This window comes from Nipponia nippon, unplaced genomic scaffold (genome assembly GCF_047370975.1).
Source record: "Nipponia nippon isolate SJK-2023a ecotype South Korea unplaced genomic scaffold, ASM4737097v1 scaffold_32, whole genome shotgun sequence".
In the NCBI taxonomy this organism is placed as follows: domain Eukaryota; kingdom Metazoa; phylum Chordata; class Aves; order Pelecaniformes; family Threskiornithidae; genus Nipponia; species Nipponia nippon.
This window is the reverse complement of record NW_028262350.1, coordinates 2,856,625-2,876,136: the sequence shown is the minus strand read 5'-3', so window position 1 is coordinate 2,876,136 and position 19,512 is coordinate 2,856,625. Positions and strand designations below refer to the sequence as shown.

At 41.0% G+C, this 19,512-nt stretch overlaps 1 protein-coding gene across 4 annotated transcripts in view; it reads right to left on the bottom strand.

Annotated features, from left to right (window-relative positions):
* Window positions 1–57: 57 nt before the first annotated feature.
* Window positions 58–19,512, bottom strand: part of NPEPPS (aminopeptidase puromycin sensitive) — a 38,180-nt gene continuing 18,725 nt past the window's right edge. For 3 of the 4 annotated variants that reach the window (XM_087770020.1, XM_087770022.1, XM_087770021.1), the window contains 20 exons: window positions 19,078–19,199; window positions 18,067–18,174; window positions 16,930–17,130; window positions 16,388–16,484; window positions 16,249–16,282; window positions 14,678–14,792; window positions 13,406–13,570; window positions 12,203–12,307; window positions 11,835–11,895; window positions 10,915–11,024; window positions 10,205–10,268; window positions 9,457–9,596; window positions 7,782–7,916; window positions 6,087–6,306; window positions 5,318–5,460; window positions 4,455–4,511; window positions 3,858–3,965; window positions 3,441–3,596; window positions 3,285–3,332; window positions 58–1,443 (listed from right to left, as the gene is read on the bottom strand). In XM_087770020.1, coding sequence (XP_087626146.1) covers window positions 1,291–1,443; window positions 3,285–3,332; window positions 3,441–3,596; window positions 3,858–3,965; window positions 4,455–4,511; window positions 5,318–5,460; window positions 6,087–6,306; window positions 7,782–7,916; window positions 9,457–9,596; window positions 10,205–10,268; window positions 10,915–11,024; window positions 11,835–11,895; window positions 12,203–12,307; window positions 13,406–13,570; window positions 14,678–14,792; window positions 16,249–16,282; window positions 16,388–16,484; window positions 16,930–17,130; window positions 18,067–18,174; window positions 19,078–19,199 — 2,342 coding nt within the window. In that variant the 3' untranslated portion in view covers window positions 58–1,290. Of the gene's footprint in view, window positions 1,444–3,284; window positions 3,333–3,404; window positions 3,597–3,857; window positions 3,966–4,454; window positions 4,512–5,317; window positions 5,461–6,086; window positions 6,307–7,781; window positions 7,917–9,456; window positions 9,597–10,204; window positions 10,269–10,914; window positions 11,025–11,834; window positions 11,896–12,202; window positions 12,308–13,405; window positions 13,571–14,677; window positions 14,793–16,248; window positions 16,283–16,387; window positions 16,485–16,929; window positions 17,131–18,066; window positions 18,175–19,077; window positions 19,200–19,512 lie in introns of all 4 variants that reach the window. The other variant, XM_087770023.1, reaches the window with a different exon arrangement.

Sequence of the window (19,512 nt, the reverse complement as noted above, 5' to 3'; positions counted from 1 at the left end):
GTCCTTTGAAAGCAGCAACACTCTTTCAGGCTTCAAACAGAACACAAGATCAGGACATGAATTTCACATTGACATTTTTATTAACGCCAACTGTTTTAATTTTTTTTTTTTTTTTTTTTAAACAATAGCACAAAAATGTTTCAGGGAAGCAGTCTGACAGTTAGTCTGATGACCTTCTGAAATACAGTTAAGCCACACCAAATATGAATTCCTGTTAAAGAAAAAAAAAAAAATATATGGAACTCCAACCTTTGTATTAGAGGGTGTTGTGTCTGGTTAGTAGACCACGCTGTTTGTGAAGTAAATGATGGCACACAGCTTAGACTTCATCATCACGCCAGTCATCACTAATTTAAGGCTTCTGAATCAAATTACCATCAACATCACAGAAAGGAACGAAAAGCTAGTGTTGCTACGGCCATGAGGAGATTGAACAAGCTGGATCTTTTAGACAAGTAACGGTGTCTTGAATGGAAGAGACCTGCCCTAACAGCAGCCAGGAGAACCAGTCACACGGTAGTTGTCTCCTCATTTGCATGCATTTTGAGGGTGCAATTTAGTAAGAAAAAAAAAATAAATCGCATGAATCTTTCTCTTATTTAATGTGGCTATGAAAGATGTTTCCTTACAATTCCATTATCTCTAAGAAGGACATCAGCAAGTGGAACCAAGGAGAAAAACCGAAGAGCAACAGAACATTTTTCTTTTTGCTGAGAGGTAACACAAAAGGGAGGGAACCTACTATCCTTGGATTTGGGGGGGGGTTGCAGGAACATCTCCCCAAAACCTCGCACTTAGAATGATGCACAGACTCTATGTTATACCAGCTACCTGCCTTTCCGAGTGACCTGTTCCACACAACGCTCATTCTTGCCCCAGACTCTCCACAAAATTCCACTGACCTAGAAACCACTGGTTTCCTTTTTTTTGGGGAGGGCTGGGGGAGGGTGTAAAAAACAGAACATCTGTCAATAAGAGTGTCAGGAGGGGGGTGTTAAATATTTTAACCACTGACAAGGCTTGAGGAAGTTTCACAGTTTTGTTATGCTCTATTTTATTACTATCATATTTACAGATTTTTCTCTCTTTTTTTTTTTTGCTGAATTGCTGATAATTTTAATAGAATTTAAATCTGGAGTGTGAGCAGGAACCAGTTAACTACATTCATTGTCCAATCCCCATTGGTTTGAGAAAAAGACTCCAAATTCTTGGCATATGAATCAGCTGTTGGGTAGCTCCTCCCTCTCCCCATGAGGCGGCAGCAGGACTGCAGCAGTGGCATGCACAGATTCACACCATGGCTGGTGGGGCCTTGCGCTGCAGAAAATATTGGTGGATGTTCTCGGCGTCCCGCTTCAGCCAAGCTGCATTCAGCAGAATATTTTCACAGCACTGCTGGACAGTGCGTTCTGCCGATGGAGCTGGGTGACTCTCAAAGAAGGCCTGTATAAAAAGCAGACAACCATCCATAAGGGTATAAACAGGCATAGACAAGATTATGTTTTTAAATTCCCAAATTCCCTAGGTTATATAGAACCGCTTTTGTGAAGTATGTTCCTTGTCTGGCTACATTTCATGCTATCTGCTCCCGCCAGCACTAGACTCTGAAAAACACGCAGGGTGCTGGCCGAGTTTGCAAGACGGGCAGTCCCAAGTACAGAGTGGGAACAGCAAAATGCCTCCGTTTCTCCGCTAAAGGAAAGCCACAGTAGCATTTCTACAAACTAGCCCAAACGCTGCCTCCTGTCCTGTCTTGTCCTTGCTGCCAGGGACAGCAAGCGGCACTTGAAGCGATGAATTCAGTCTCATTGGGAGGCAACAAATGAGCAGCAAATCAAGTGTGTATTTCTGGATACTTGGAAGAAGACACTAACGGAAGCCTAATGCCATTTTGCAAAAGCATTTGTCTACGTATCAGATTTCTTAGCATTCTACCTAGGCCTCTTTCCAAGCTGCATAATGACCTCCAAGCACCAGCAGCACTCAAGAGTTTTGCTTAATATTCTCACATTTCTTCCTCCAGAATCAACAATATCGATCCGCTGCAAATAGCTGAAGAAACTGCACCAGAGGCAGCTGTGACTTCGCACTTTACAGTTGGTTAAAGGGTAGAATAAAGCTGGCATAGCCGGGAGTCATCCCCCATCGTCGCACAAGCAGGCTTTTCCCAGTATCTGGGAGATCACCTCCCACTAACGTACGCTACAAGGTGACATCGACACGTTAAGTACTCCAGCTAAAAGCTAGGTGTGCCGTCTCAGGAAGTTCTCTTGGAAAATAGTTATGATTTAGTTATGGATGATTGTTCTGGTAAATGTTTTGGGAAGTGTTCCTTAAGAAAAAAATTAACTATAGTGCAAGATTTCTCCGTAAATCACTTATGCTACTAAATCTTTTCTAAGAAGAGATCACTAAATGATAAAAAAAGATAGATAGAGCTCATGGCTCAGCATGTCTTTGAAATAAGAATTCCTCCTGAGCGTTTTCCTAACAGGAAAGTGATAATTAAGGGCCATATTTTTAAGTTTCTTCTTCCAAGAAGGAGTCCCTGTAAAAGTGTGGGCAAAGAGTAAATAGCAAAACCTACACATATTTTTAAAAACGCTACCAAGACCAGCGCCTACACTCCCAAGTCAGAGGGGATGCCTGAGTCCAGTAATGAAATCACCTTGAGCCGCCAACTTCAAGACAGACTCTCTGCAAACACATTAATCTGCCTTGTGTCGAAGCCTCGCTCCTAGTGCACAGCACAAGCGACCACATAAAACTTGGACCTACTGTATGAAATTTAGCCAATTTCTGCCACGTTAATTCCCCCAGGAGTCCCTGGGTGCTAACGCAGTCAGCCCCAAATGTGCCATATTGGTCTGGGGAGGAACAAAGTGCTGGTGTAAGCCTCAGCTTACTAGGGAAGTTGTAACAACTACGAATTTTGCTGAACTATCTTTAAAGGTTGTCTTTTGGGGCGTCTCAAAATCACTGTCACAAACCGTGCTGGATTTTTTACAAAAAGTTTAAATGAGTGAAGCTAATGAAATAGAAATCACTGAAGTTGGACATGACTTTGTGCAAATGCTAATTTAAGACATTTGAATAAAATAACTCAACCTAAAGCAGTGCAATTCAGGGACTTGGCAACAGTCAAAATAGTCAGAGGCAGAGCCACAGCTGAAAACCAAAAACCACCTAGAAACTCATGGCTCTTCCATCAGGTGCCTACAGTCTCGAGCACACAATGTTTGTCACAGATGAAGTTAATCACTACTTTAATTAAATTTTCTTACCTTAACTTCTGCAGCCATTTTATCATTTGCAAATCCATCCACTGTTAGCTGAAGGAAAAAAAAATATTAACCGAGGGTAAGCATTTAGCATTTCAGATATAACGGTTTAGTTTTAGTCACGTATGTGCACAGGACTTTTCTCACAGCTGCGCATACCTTTATTAGTCTGGATATTAAGAATCCACCTTGGTATCGATTATAAAGTTCCTCCCAGTTGTCCCTTACAAATTTCCAAGCAGCTTTCCTCCCCTGCTTGCTGCCTCCAGCTACTCCGCCAATAACAGATACCGTGTCCTGGGGACGTACCTCTTCCTGCAGATGAAAAGGTAGACAAGCATTCAAAACTGTTTCAACAAATACAGCGTGTTGGCTTTATGCATTTCTACGCTGAATCTGTCAGCGATAGCTTTTTTTCTCCCCCCAAAAACTTTAAGATACAACTCAGATTTAATCGTTAAGACTATTCCTCCTATTCTAGCGCGCTATATGCGCACAGGGCTCTATCACCAAGTGCTCTGAGCACACTTCTCATTCTCATGAGGTAGGGAAGCAGCAGCTTTTCCAATAACTTACCGAAAGTGCAAAGGTGAGAACTTTTTGAATCAATTCTGGTTGAGAGATGGCTCCAAGAACTCGTTCAATTCGGTTCTTCTCCTCCTGCATGTCCGCTTGCTTGTGAAGCTTCAAAGCCAAAGTGAATAATATTAGCGCGGGGTATTAAATGCTGACTTCTTACCTAGCGCTACTGAACTTGCTGTATACGCTAGAGCGACTAGATTAGTCTTCAAGCCTAGTATGTGACAAATTGAACTTGTTCATGAATCATCCTTCAGCTATCCACATTACGGACCTCATTACACATACATCAGCACAAGTACCATTAGTAATAAACTGATCTTCACCACTGTTTATAGAAGGTCAAGTAGGACCGTGCCTCCAAGCAATGAAAAATAATCCTAAAATGAGAGATGCAGCAATCCACTAGGTGGCAATTTCACACTACACATGGCCCAAGGAACACCATAATGAAGCCTTAGTGCTCACATCATCCGTAAAACATTGGATTGAGCCTGTGTGCAGATAACCCACATCTTAGAGGAACTTGTAGGGTGGAATATTTAGCTTTTCATTGCATAAGCTGTTAGTGTTAACAACGGAGTGTGCACTCACCTTCAGCATAGTGTCTAAAGTAGTACTATCTCCATGCTTCAAAATAGTTACATATACCTAAGATAAAGCATAAACAAGGAAGGTCCTTCAAAAACAACACTTTTAGAAATGCAACAATCAATTTCTACATATTTGGGTTAGATTTCAGACAAGTGAACAGATCTGGAAGATACCAGCACTGATCCCTTCTATGTTTTAAGGCTGAATTGTAAAGATGCATCAACTCCTCTACCTCTTCCTCAATTTCAGCATAATTTTGGCAATTTCAACCACAGCAAAACACCAGAACAAGAAATCTTTGTACCACGCAACGCCTAGCTAGTAAGCGGTTCACATACGCTCAATCCATATCCACCGCAGTTAAGACTTCGTGCTCTGCAGGGCCAAGCTGACACCTCCAGAGCTCTTCCACGGGCCCTGCAGTTTGCCACGGTGCTTTTAAATCTGGAGGTTGTAGGCTGGTCACGGATGGATGTAAATGAGTAGAAGTCAGCTCGGGTTCAGCCCTGCACTTCAATAGTCTTCAAAACCCAAAAAGCAACGCAATCTAGAGACCAGACTTGTGCCATGGCAGTCAACGGGGGTACAGCTGAGCTTATGAGTTATGACTAAGTATTGGCCAGGACAGGTGAGGCTTACTTGATTCAAGAAACACGGGGATGTTTGTACCACACTCCCCAGTATCATTTTCTTCATAACTGGACTTATCCAAGCTCCCACCACCTCTGCGAAAACCAATTGTTCTCAAACCTTGACACTGGTTCCCTCTATCCTCCCTGTTCTTGGAAATATAAAAGTTCAGTGCACACAGTGCTAAGTGAGTGGGGACAGCCTTTTTGGAACCAAAATTTACAATAACCTACAGGACTCCTCAGATCAGCTGACAGCACATGTTTTCCTTCCACATGGTCCTTAAATCGGCGTCGGGCTTCTTCTAACGTTGCCTTGTGCCCAGCTTTTCCTAGTTTGCCCAAGACCAGACCTCTCAGAAGGGCGTCTAGATGACCTAATGAGTGAGTAGGAGGAAAAAAAATTATTATTTGGAGACACAATTCAGCAATTAAGCATTCTTCCACCTCGAGGGATCAGGGCAGAGCTGTATAACAATCCTTCCACACGCCTGAGGATATCTAAAGAAACTAGGCCTTTTCTCCCTATCCTTGGCACCAACTGGAGAATGCATTGATTTTTTTACAGCAAGAGGGTCAGGGAAAGATGATTCTGGCCCGAGTACAACAGGCTAGGCCTGTAACCTGAGCTAAGTCAGTAATATTAACCATTTGCGTATACAACAGGACTGACTAGGACAAGTAAACATGCACGTACATGGCTTTCCATCCTTGCAGTCTAATAAGTTTCATGCACTCCAACAGATGCAAAGCTGGAGCAGGGAATTTTTATCAGTCAGTGACCAGGTAGGGAAAAGTGTTACCATTTTAACTTGCGCCTGATAACAAAGTGTTGATTGGGGGGTTTGTGTTTGTCTGTCTGTTTTTAAGTATAAAAATACTCCTGAATGCCTGCTTCAGACTTTTCTTCCTCCCTTCTCTCCCCTTTCCCAAAATCTTGATGGCTTATTTACACACGAGTTTTCCAAAACCACTACTGGATTTCACAGCATAAGTTTCCTACCCTCTCCAGGTTTGGGGTCCCATCCCAGTCTCTCCCCTATTGGTGAAAAGACATCTTTCACGAACACCTGGATTTCCTCATAGAAGTCTGTGTGGGACAAGAGAGTTGAGAGGATCCCCAGGTTACAGCTGAGGTCGCTCCACACAGTATAATTGGGCTCATTCACAAAAGCTTCCATGACTTTTAGAACCTCTACAGTGCTAATGATTCCAGCTCGGGCCTGGGAGAGGAAAAGACAGAGATTAATCTTACTTCCAAACAGAATGAAGATGTTTAATAACTCATCACGTTATTGTTACAGTTGTCCCTGTTCAGTTTGCACAGCCTGCACATACACGCTCCATTTTCTCTGTTGTGGGATTCTGCCAAGGTGAGTTACCGCTAGTCAAAGCACCTGAGCTGTCTGCTCAAGGCACCATACTTTTTATACACAGGTAAGCACTTTACAAGGAGACGTAATAATATATGTTATATATAATTATATAACAACTATATAATTATAAGCACATTTTGCAAACAAGAAACAGACACGGAGATTAAGTGACTTAAAATTGCAGCAACACTGGCAAGAAAAAGCAAACCCCCAGAGTTATTCTCAGCCAGATACTACACCCACCAAAATCTTATTTTAACTAAAAACTGTAAAGATTTAGAGATTTAAATTTTGCTCTTCATTAAATTGAGAGTATAAAACTGCGGAAGTCAGTTTTGCTTCCTGCTTCCGTCAATTAGTACAAGAAGTACTGCCTTTCCACCACTGCCAGGAAAACTTTATATGAACTGCTTCATAGCACCATGAAAACACTTCTATGCTTCGTGCCGTTGATAATACCTACAGTAGGTATCTCCGATCAGATGGTTCGGATTTTTGTTAATCTGGAACTAGATCAGAATTTATGGCACCAGAAAAGAGGTGAAGATCAATTTTTATTACCTAAGCTAAATTCACCTATGATAAAAACATGATTAAAACAGAAAACAAAATAGGAGTCTAACACAAGGTTCCCACGTGTATTATTTGCTCAATTTTTTTGTCCCATTAGTTTTGCAACATCTGGGAAATGACTCCGGCTACAGTTTCAAATGCCTTCAACTAAACCATGACAAGAGTTACAGGCTCTGAAGCTAGAGAGGCAGGGTATCAAACCCACATTTTTAAAAAGTTTCCATATACTTGCTGACTAGCAAGAATAAGAAAGCGCAATCTGAAATACAGAGCACAGTAACTAATTGGTCAGAGCTAGCAACACCTGCTTTGGGGGTAATCCCTTGCTTTTAAACAGTAAGAATCCCCAACAGCCACATCCTCCAGTGGAGGACAGTTTTAACAAGCCCAACTGAATAAAGCACATGGTGCTGATAGCATTTCATAAAGTCATTGAGGGGGTCATTAAAATATCCTTATTTTGATGAGTTAAAAGAAGGCAAGTCCTCAAAACACTTAATTTTTTTACAAAAACCTATAGTACAATACACCCCTACAGAGAAAGTGTGACACCAGTTATAGACAGACTGCTTCCATAGGGCTTAAGTCTTATAACACAAATTAGAACTTGTCAAGCTAATTAATAGCTAGATGCATGCAGTAATCCCAAAGGCACTTTGCCTCCAGAAACTGAGGCTGACTCTTCAGACACGGATTTCTGCAGTTACTGTAGCTCTCATTAGTACACAGAATAGCAAAGGGTTGCTTACCAGAGAGAAAAGATCATTCTGCAGGCCAAGCCTGTCCACGGGGGGTAGGGAGAGGTCTTTGATGGCTGGTATTAAACTCTCCAGCATGTCAGGGCTATACTGAGTACGGTAAAACCCTACTGTTCCAAGGTTTAACTGAAATGTACCAAAAGAGTAAAACGTTAAAAGGAAGAAATAAGGAAATGCTTTTTTACTTTTGAACCACCAGAAATTTCTCAAAGCATCACAGCTCAGAGAAGTCAGTCACTATCATTTAAATAAAAAGAAAAAACAAATCACAAGGGAGAAAGACTTAAGATTTCAAAGAAGAAATGCTCACTAAGAGGAACAGAAGAAGAGAGAGAGATGACAAAGAAAAAGAGGCTAGAGCTAAAACTAGGAGCAAGGAGAAAAGAGAAACTTCTCTTCTAGGGGTAACTCCTAACTGCAGTAAGGGTAGTCATGCACTGAGAAGATAAAATGCAGAAGACTGCAGGTGCTAGAATCCTAACTTTTGTAACCTCTCTCCCACAACCTGCTCCATTCAATTTTGATAGAGAAAACCATTTTCTTAAGAAAGGAGAGCAACCACCTCTGCCCGGCGTAAAAGCAAGTCATGGTCAGTAAGCCTGATGAACTACACTGGCTACATGCTGCTACCTACTAGCGTTTTAGCGTAGATGGTCCAATATCGTGGTTGGTTGAACAACAGTACCTGGCATAAACCAAAACCACTGCTGAGCTCATCAGGAAGTCGCCCCCTTTGCTGCTGCTGCGATTTTGGTCAGTCCTCAGGACTATGGCACTAACTAAAAACCTGACAGACTGACAGCCTTCGCAGCCAGCAGTCCCCAAAATTCACCTTGGACTGAGCTGGATCGTTGCCTTCTCAGGCAGAAATATCAAACTTTACCCTCATTTAGACAGGGCATTTTCAGAGCTGTTCATTCATTCCATGCCCCTCTCTACTACCAGGGAGGACCCAGACAGACAACGGCGATTCAAGAGAATACGCAGGCCTGACAGCTGGAATGCCCGTGTTAGTTAAATAGGAAGATTTGATTAAAGTTTAAAAAAAGAGACTAACCCTTAACGTTATTTCACGGAGTCAACTCTCAGAGTACAGCTCTGGCTTAGAAACAACTCCTCTTCAACCTCAATAGTTCATACAGCGATAGTCCCAGCCAGTTGCTGTCTTGCAATTTCTAAATTCACAGTTTGGCTGGTGTCTGCAGGAGACCCCCAACAGTGAATTTTTTCACTTGCAGATTTGTAATTGTCTGGCAATAGCCAGTAGAAAACCTTCACACTAACGAAAGATAAACAGGACTATTTTGCTTAGGATGGACTTTAACTAAACTGCGGTTGCCATGGGATACCAAAAAAAAGCCACCATATTTCAACTCGAAAGCCGCCTCTAATTGCACACTGTTTTTCCAGGCTCGGACTCCTAAATGGTTCAAGTTTACATTGTCTAGGCTACTCTTGGAAGGCAAAGGCCTACACTAAGCAAGCGTTATAGAGAGGAGCCAATATTCAGCAGCAGCACAGAGAGGCCCCTCCATAAGAGATAAAAGCTTGCAAGGGGGGAAGAAAAAAAAAGAAAAAGGGAGAAGAGGAAAATGAAATGCAAGGGAGCGTTACAGTGACAATCAAACTTATTCCCAGTAATATGTTCTCCTTTGTGACAACTCACCTTCACCCACTGGTCTGGTCTGATGTCTTTCAAAACCAAGGTGAGCTCTGGTTTGTCCATCAATATTTGCATTTTGGCACAGGTGGGGTCATCACTTGTACAAATACTTATGGGGACCATCCACATGGGGAAATCCTCCCCTAAAAGAAGAAAGAAAAAGGAAGGCCTAAGGAAAAAACAGTATGCACACAACACTGAGAAACCCTGCCTGATGTTCAAACAAGTTTCGGCAGCAGCATTTTAAGCAAGGCTACTTAAATTTAAATCTAGAAAGGCACAAATCTGAAGGAAAACAGTTTTAGAGAAACCAGGAACGTCTAAATCACCTTTCAAGCCAAACATTTTAATTTCCATAAGCATGGAAGATGGGTGGAATCTGTGTCTTAAGACAGAGCTGGCTCCCATATGAGGCATTTTTATGTCAGCACTACTATAAAACCAGCAGCTTACAGAGCTCCTCAGATGGCAGCACGGGCCGTAAACTGGAGATCAGAAGAGAAGCATCTCGGAACGAAAACCCAACCAAAGACTGCAGATGAATGCTGTTCTCCATGCAAGGAGGACATGGAAACCACATGCGTGAGAGCATTCAACCTGAGATTTTCTACGGTTCTGACAAATACTTAAACACCTGCATCCAAGCAGAGCACCTGCCTGCTCTGCAGTGCAGCTGCTTCATCTCTCAGAATTGCTGCCATTGCATGAAAAGCAATGAATACTCCGCTCCTACTCTTAGCACTCATCTTACCAGTATATGGTCCACTGGCACAGAATTTCTTCTGGACTAACTTCAACACTTTGTCATCTTCTTGCTGAGGGAAGAAAAAAAAAAAAAAAAAAAAAAAGAAAAGAAAAAGAGAGAAAGGAATTATCAGAACATCTAATCTCAACTTCTGTATATCACAATACATTCATGTGCCCTCTGTTAAACAGAGGAACTTGTATTCTCCTCCAGAATAAGCAGCTACCTCAAGAATCATTCCAATGCATTAATCACTGTTACTGTTAAAACATACATGCCCTATTTCTCATGTGAATTTGTTGTCCGACTTCAGCTTCCAGCCAGTAATCCTCACTCACCCTGCAGTCTTGTAGAATAAGCATAATTAAACTGGAGTGAGAAGCGAAATGTGTGGCAAGGGAGCGAAGTCAGATATTCCCTCCCCCCAACACACATTTCACACACAAAGAGCAAACGGGCACGTCGGCAACCTCCAAGCACATGATCTAGAGCGCTTGTGGAATAACTCCGTGTTGCTTTGCACTAGGTTCCTCAAGTGAGCTGCACTTCCCCTCCCTTCAGAAACAGAACTGTCACTAAACAAAGCAACCCACTGTACTGCCTCCTGATCAAAGAGAATTTTTGAAATAACTGGATACTACTACATTTGATCCTAAAACACAGTTAAAGGCAGAACTTTTGATCTGAAGTGCTGAAAAACGCACAGTTGTATTTACCTGTTCAGCTTCCACATAAATGAGTGGAAATCCCATTTGTTTGGTCCATGTGTTCATCACAGCAGCAATAGGTTTACCACTAGCTTTTTCCAGGCTTTCCCAGAGGTCCTCTGCAGAAGAAAAGTCTGACTAAGGACTCCCAGAGTCTTGACATGTCAGACACTATTAAGGATGCCATATGGGCACTGGAGGGTGGGAGGCTGTATTATTACTCCAGTTTGCCCTTCATGTTTTGGGTTGTGTTTTTATCGGATTGTAACAGATGACAGGCAAGAAAAAGGAAATAGTTTAAACCACTCATGGGGAAGAGAGGGAAGAAGAAAGCCTCTTTACTACTAAAAAAATGCAATCAATACACATTGTGATAAAGTATAATAAAAATGAGCATTAAATATTCAAAACGGTAAAGAGAAGAATCTTTTCCTTAAGTTTTTCTTATATTATGCCGAAAGAGCTGACCGAACATGGACTGTTTTTGGCTGATAGAGCATGATGTTCCACTTCCACATTTATGCCTGATACACAAAAAAGATTTAAGTAAAGAAAGCGCTGTGAGATACTAGACAAGAGACTTTGAACTGTTTAATCACACGTGCAATCAATACTGCAAAAGGCTTACATGGCAAATCAACACACTCTATTTCTAAATTAGATTACTACGCAGATGTGGTTATCAACGGTAAATGCAGCCCTTTCAGATTACCTCAGCCACATATTCCAGAGACAGAGAACCCCTAGAGGATCCTGAATTCTGGCTGTGCAGGGGACACATTGTATAAAACTGGAAACAAGCCAGTTATTTCCTTGCATTTCAGTTCTCTCAGGTGGAAAAAACAACTGTTTAAGAATCCATCACTTCAGCACTATTAATTTTGTCTCCAGAAATCACTTTTCTTAAGCATATAATAACCACCGGTTACCTGTAGCAGCATTCTTCTGCTGGAACTTCGTTAAATATAAATTCATTCCTTTCCGAAAGTCCTGGGAACATAAAATTGAACATGTAATGGCACCAGAACGGAGGTCCTTTCTATCCTCCCTCCGCGCTGCATTTATATTCAAGAATCGGCCAAGGAGCCTTAGGATCAGTATGTACATCTGTAACTCCTTCCATATTTTCCCACTATCCTATTTCTCCTACGTAAGTTCAAATAGAGCCCAAATACAAGTTGGAGAAAAGTTTTCAAAATACAGAATACACAGATTTAAATATTTTTATGAAACAGTACTTTTAACTGTAAAAAGAATTGACACTCTACACTTGGCTTTTTAACAACAAACTTTTTACCTCATCACCAATGTAGTCATGTAGCATTCGGATTACAGATGCTCCCTTGCTGTAAGAAATAGCATCAAATATTTCATCTACTTCAGATGGATGGCCAACGCTAACCTGTGGTGAATAGGATAACGAACAGTGAGAACAATTTTACCTGCCATCAGATTTTGATTTTGCTTGTTCTAGTGTTTAAGGAGCTGACTTTTCTCACTGAAGAAAGCACATGTATATCCATCACTAAATGGTCTTAGTGGAATCTCTGCACCCTCAATTAAACCTATGCACACATATCCTGGGTTAGGATTGGTTTCTAGGTTAAACATACTTTAACTTAGGGTTTTGGTATTTAATCAAATAGACTGGGGGATTTTGCTTCAATCCTTTGGTTCGACACTTACCCAGAAGTGAAAAAAAAAACACAGTGGAAGTCATTTAGTTCTGGGACAGTGAACAATACACACTCAGGAAATGCACTCAATGAGTAAGTCACTCTAAAATGACCTGTTGTACAAAGCAAGGTCATCTCCCAACATCTATTACATCAAACATTTCCTAAGCTATCTGAAAACTTGTCCATGGTGATCTCCAGGAATTACAAGGGAGTCTTCTTTTAGCACAGCTCCCAGTTTTGCTGTAATTGAGCTTGCTGCTGCTGCCTTCTCTTCATCACTGAACCACTGCCTTGTTTCCAAAGCAGCAAGTCCAGCTAGATCCTACTTATTTCAAGAGCGTCTGCATCCCACTCACCGTTTTGGGAGTACAACGCAGAAACACCTGAGGTGGCCTCAGACGGAAACCAGTACAAGCCCAGCAAAGTTTGGTAGCTTGGGCTCTGGCTTTTGCTGCCCTTTGGTTTATGTCGTTGAGCTCTGGAGTAAGTCAGTAGCTACTTCACTGTGCTGAAGGGCCAGAAAACAACCCACTTCGATCAGAAACCAAAACAAAACACAAGTAATGATGAGTTTTGGTCACAACTTTGCCATTTCAAGTCAGTAGAGCAGAAAAACTCCAGAAGAAGCCATCTTCAGACCCTCAAACCTCACTTCTGAAATACTCATTCAAGCAGAGGAAAATCCACAAAGTGTAAATGCAACCTTAGATTTTCCTTTGCATTGTGAATGACTGCAAAGTTCCCTTTTTTCTAAATCGGAAAAAAAAGCTTACACACAGCTGACAGAAAAAAAGGCAGACAATAGCAAAGACAGAACTTACTTCAATAGGATGACTGTTGTCTAAAGCATCAAGCTCTTGAGCTCGTGTGTAATCAGCAGAAACAAACTGAGTCCAGATATCGTACTCTGGGAAACAGTGATCTACACATAGGTACTCAATCCAGGAGGCAAATCCTTCATTCAGCCAGAGATGGGTCCACCATTCCTGGGAAGATGAGAAGGCAGAATAAAGAACAAAATTCCAACAGCTTCATTTAATCAACAAGAAGTTTGCAGCAAAGACAAGCTGTTAATGGCCTAGTTTAGTACAAATCAAAGAAAAAGGTAACAATTGTAAGCACAAAGTCCTCTCTATAAAGAAGTCATCGGCCCAGGAAGAGTAATCAGCACCCTATAGCTGTCTTCCCCTGTCTTAAATTTTAGAAACTCTGCACGGAGAGCTGCATCAGGTAACAAATTAAATTCCCCAAGACTAGACTAGAGGTCAGAGCAGAGCCGCTGAGGGAACAGCCATGAATGTTACCTAGATCAGGGAGAAGAGTCAGTGACATGCAAGGCCATGGTTCAGTAAAGCAGCAGAGTTGTGGGCAACACAATGACAGTATCTATTCCAAACTGAATAGCAGCAGCTGCAGAAGACTGATTTTATTTGGTTTTGAGTTTGTTTTTTTGCTAAAGATGTTTATATAAAGGAGAAAACCTGGAATCTGAAAAAGCGTTCCATTTGTTAACAGCAGAAGCTCTGACAAATACAGGTTTCAGTTTTTAGCACTAAATGGAATTTATTTACAGATTTCAGTCTTGCTGCTTCAGCTATGCAGTTATTCTCACCAAAATGACTTAAACATCAAACCATTCAGACAGCTGGCTCCCCATATATTCAAAGTAATTCATATGAGTTACTACCGAGCAACTTTTCAGCTACTGGCCTAGAACAATTTGCAACGCTGAGCTGGTACTGATACGACTGCTTGGGATGAAAGCCTGGTGAGTGAATCATGCCTACCTGAAAGGAAAATAGCGGATTCTCGCTTCTAAGTAAGCTGACTGGCCAAAATAATTTCCATGGAACACCTGCTCAGCTCTAACTAGGACTATATTCAAAAAACTGAACAATACTTCACATAGAAAAGATCTAGGAATACTTCCAAAGAACACACTAGTAAAGAAGAAAGTGATAATATAGCACTATTTAAATATTTCATTTTTTTATTTTAAAGATAGCATGCCTGCTATTAAGGGGCACTTGAACACACACATGATACGAAGCACACGTCAAAGAAAACTAGAAGAACTTGTAACTGTTAGATACCATGGTCACAAGGTTTCCAAACCACTGATGAGCAAGTTCATGTCCTACAACCAGAGCAACCCACTGGCGAGATGAAGAACAGGAATTTTTGGGGTCAATGAGCAATGCAGTCTCCCTGTATGTAAGAGAGAAAGACAACTGAACAGTGGTACATGCCTAGGGAAAAAACACAATCAAAAGTAGGTTAAATTACTTAAGCAAGCTAAAAAGTGATCAGTACAACTGAAAAAAACCAAAAGCTGTTTCAGTTTAAACATTAAATTATTTTGGCAAGTTCCACAGCTGTTGGAATGCTTTGGAGCAATAATTCCTTATGGCATGCAAGAAGACAAGTGCAAAAACCCAGGCAGGAACAAGAAAGTTTATCCTTCATTTATAAAATAGCTCACCTACATAATCTAGGAACCTTAACTGTAACTCCCTTTGCACTGCATGAGGTATGCACAGCAAGTCTTCTCTGCCTCCCTCATCCCCAAAGGAATTCCAGCTCTTCCAAGCACACAACCAGCCGCGTTACACTCACCACTGCAGATGCACAAGATTCTCCACGCAGGGCACACGTGCACACACGCATACACACGCAAGTGCTCCCTAGGTCAGGCACACAACCTTCCGCTAGAAACACCCCTGTCATGAGCAGGACTTAGCGGGTCAGTCAGAAAGGGCTTCTGGACCGCTGCAACTCAAAGGGGAAAAACGTGCGTCTCAAAACATAGATGGTGCCTGCAGATTAGGCCAACCTTCTGTCCCCAAAGGGATAAAGCAAGCGTGCCAAACTGAGCGTAAAGGGGAAAAAAAAAAAAAAATTAACAGCACAATTAAGAAAGGCTTCCAAAAATTCTACTCATCCAGGACAAATTTCTTTTTTCCACAGGGAGTATAATATCAGGTTTCATCAGAATTGCGATAAGCAGACAAGTAGATTTTAAACCTGGGCTCAAATTTCCATTTCAATTTTTTAAGGCCAAATTAAAAGTTTAGCCAAAGAAATTAAAACTATTTCAGGATTTAAAGTCCAAAGCTTACAAGACCAATGTTGTACAAAATGAAGGAAAATCATTCTAACAATGAGCACAGATAATGTAATAGTATCAAGCAAAAGTACAAAAGCTTGATCAGATGAACAAAAAAAAAAAAAACTGAAAAGGAAGGCAAGTTAATATTTTTGATTTACTCATACCCACATGGTTATACTGTGGTTGCTAAATTTACCAACTTGCCTACAACACAAAACAAGAAACTCTTCCAGCTGTGTCAGTAAGTACATAACTTTTATGGGGAAAAAAGCGGCCAAGAAAGTTCTCTTGTAGAACAGGCAGTGCTGCCAGACACTTAAAAATCTCACACCCTTGGACAGTAGTTGTAATAGCTCATTCTTGCCTTCCTAAGATTTGTACGATAATGCACGCTGCTGCAGAAGTTAAAATTATCCAAACCAAAGCAAGAGTTGAAGGTATTTACTCAGTCTTATTTGGGATGATACCCAGTAATTACAGCTCCCTAGAACTAATCCAATTACTTCCAAGAATTAGTGAACAAAGAGGGGGAAAGACAGTATTTTAACAGCATACCTATAAGTAACAAGGCCCCAGTTCTCCATGGCACCTTTATAAAATAAATACAAAGGTTTATTGATATTGATACACACCTCTTCCTAAATGTTTAAAATTCAAATAAAATACAGTTCATCAATAAAGTGAGTTACTTTACCAGCAGCAAAGTCTGCAATAGCTATGAGATCAATTTTAGGAAGAGGGTAAGGAACATTGAAGTAGTCCTTATAAAAAGGCAGAGTTTTAGCAGCAACCTGTAAGAAACAAGAGGACAAATGTTAACTTGGAACCATTAGTAAAACTTGAAAATTTATGACTGAAACCAGCCTAAGAAAGCAGCGTACACAAGATTTCTTCCAGAAGCCCCATTTCCAGCTTCTAGAGCCCAATGGTTTGGAACTCCCATGCCCTTCCTCTCCAGGCTGCAGCCTACCCTTCGGTACTTCTCATCAACTTTGGACCAAAGTCTACATCACCAAATCAGAACTGAATTAAAGCATATGTTTTCATCATTATAAACATTAGTTTGTCCACAACTGAAATTCTGCTTAATATCGAGCCCGGTCTCTCCGAGCCATTAAGGCAAACACCCCCCTCAAGAGCTTTGCGTGGATTTAGGTGACTGAACAGAGGAGAGCGCTATGTCCAGCCTGTCGGAGATGGCTACAGCAATAACGAAGTCACCCTGAGCGCATTTACCTCTAATGCAAACTTTCCTTGTTCCGCTTTGCCCACAGGAGTGTAAACACGCACTAAGACACCATCAAGGGACCTGGCCTCTACGAAGTCATATTCTCCCACCACAAACGCTACAAGATACGTCGACATTACAGGGGTGCGAGCAAACTTCACTTCCACCAGATTTTCATCGTCTGGGTATGGTTTCCGGTCAATGACATTCTTTCAACATGAAAAGGAATCAGTTAGTTTCATGGAAGCGAAACTATTACACAATACATTTGACTAACTATTCCATCATTATGACTCACGCATTTAAAATGAAAGGACTTCTTTTATGATTTTAAAATACAGACCACAATGTAGTTCCCCTCCTAACTAAAAATGCCCCGTCACATATGGAGCTGTACTTTTATAATATATACGTTATATTCCATTACTGCAAAGGCAGCTGAACACATCCGCTATCAGCTGCTGTCCTTCAAAGAGAATATTACCCACATCCCAGTAAGGCACCAGGCTTTCACTTTAAATTCTGAAACAGAAACCATAACCATGTGGTCAGTGGGCAAGGCTAGACTTTACCAGTAACTGAAAGTTAGCTACTAGAATAAAAAAGTCTATTTTTAAACTGACTTGCTCTTCTCCAGCAACATCTTCTAGAAATAATTGCACCATATTTAGAGTAACAACCTGAAAATACCCACTCGTATTTGTGACAGAGATACTTCTACTCGCACACTGTACCCCAGTTCTGGTCAAAAAGTCTCTAGGGCAGAAAACATGCTTATTTATCTCAAGTGCTATGCCTGCTTATGTAGCTATAACAGCTATATAAACATGCAAAGGCATTTTTTTCCCCCCCAGTCACTCTTAAATCAAGCAGCACGTGGCATGACATATACTAAGACTTTTTTTTTCTTTAACCAAACACCACTGTGGTTTGTACAACCTGTTTAGGTTTTGTGCTAGCATCTGACATCACAATATAATCTTTTCAAAAGTTCTCTCAATTTAGAGCTGCTTAGTATAGCTAGCAAGACAGCCTATATTCCTAATTCTGTCTGTTACCAAGACACGCTATTAACTATCAAATAATCAGCTAGCGTTATTACAGTTTTATTTAAAACACTGTTTACTTGCCCATCAAGAACTTACCATATTTGACAAAGCTACTCTGTCTTTAGGAACCACCAAAGAAATATCAAATGTTGCCTTAATAGCAGGCTCATCCCAGCAAGGGAAAGCTCTGCGAGCATCAGTAGCCTGAAGGAAATAAGAGCATTAAACAAATAAATCACAAGAGATTGTGGCAATAAAACACACACAAAAATTCAGCATATTTTACAGGCAAGAAGTTGGGTGAATGATGGCTAGTCATTGATGTAGAGTCTCCTCAGTGACACTCTTGACCTCTGCATTAGAGCATTTTATTCTTACTGTTATAACTTATTTCACTCTTGGTTTTAAAAAAAAAAAATGCAGCTGAAAAGCACTCTGTGCTCCGATGGAATTCTACAGTCTGAGCAAAATTTAGCAGAGTCATGACAGGAGCAAAGCTCAGTCATGTGAAAGCAGAGAGGGCACCCAGGCGTTCACAGACTGTACGCACAGACCACCTATTTATATTCTGTCAGTAGACTGCACCCAAGAAATGTTCTATTTGTACGAGGTAAGTACTCCATGTTTTTATGTAACCAGGCAGATAACTATGAAATTACAATATGGTATGAAATTCTGTCATCATGTCCAGGGTTTACATAATACTTGAGACAGTATCTAGCTCAAATTTTGGATGTTATTAAGATACTGAGATAAAGGCAGTGCCCTATTAAAAAAATTAACATACTTCTTAAAGGAAAGTTATACAGAGATATTTGAGCACATCTAAATTCTTAAACATCGCAGCAATTGTATATATACGATGCATCACACATCAGCATGATCCTTGGCTGGGGAATTTGCCAGATCCAGAATTTACTGACCTTGAAGTCGCAATGTAAAGGCTGCTTTTAGTATTACCCATCCACACTAAGAGCAAATAAATATGGATTTTTGAAATTTACCCGGAGGGTATAGCTAAAGCTAGGAAATCGTGTCTTTGCTTCTTCTAAGCATAAATCCTATATAAAGAATGACATTCCCTGAAAACAAAGATATAGCCCATACCTCAAACTGAGTGACAGCAGCATAGCGTGTGTCTCCAGTAGGGGTGGTATATTTACTTCGGTAAAAACCTTTCATTTTATCATTCAGCTCCCCTACGAAGTCTATCTTTAGCGTCCCTGTCCCTGTAACAGAAACAGATGGGGCATTGTTATTTGCATGTGCCAAACAGAACATTTATTTGGTCTGGACCTTCAGGCCAGGCTACTCAGCTGGCCGACTGCCCTTCTGAAATAAGATGTCCCTTCAACTCATCTCCACCCATCACTTTTTTGCCAGCCTCCCTCAAAGCCTTCACTCTCCTTACATAAAATAAGCTCCAGCAGAGCAATGCAGGCAAAGCCAGACTCACCACAGCATTTTAGCACTTGATCGGCAAAGGCTGCTGCAGTCTCATTTCTAAACACAACGCAACAACCAGGAGAGACCTCCCTTAAG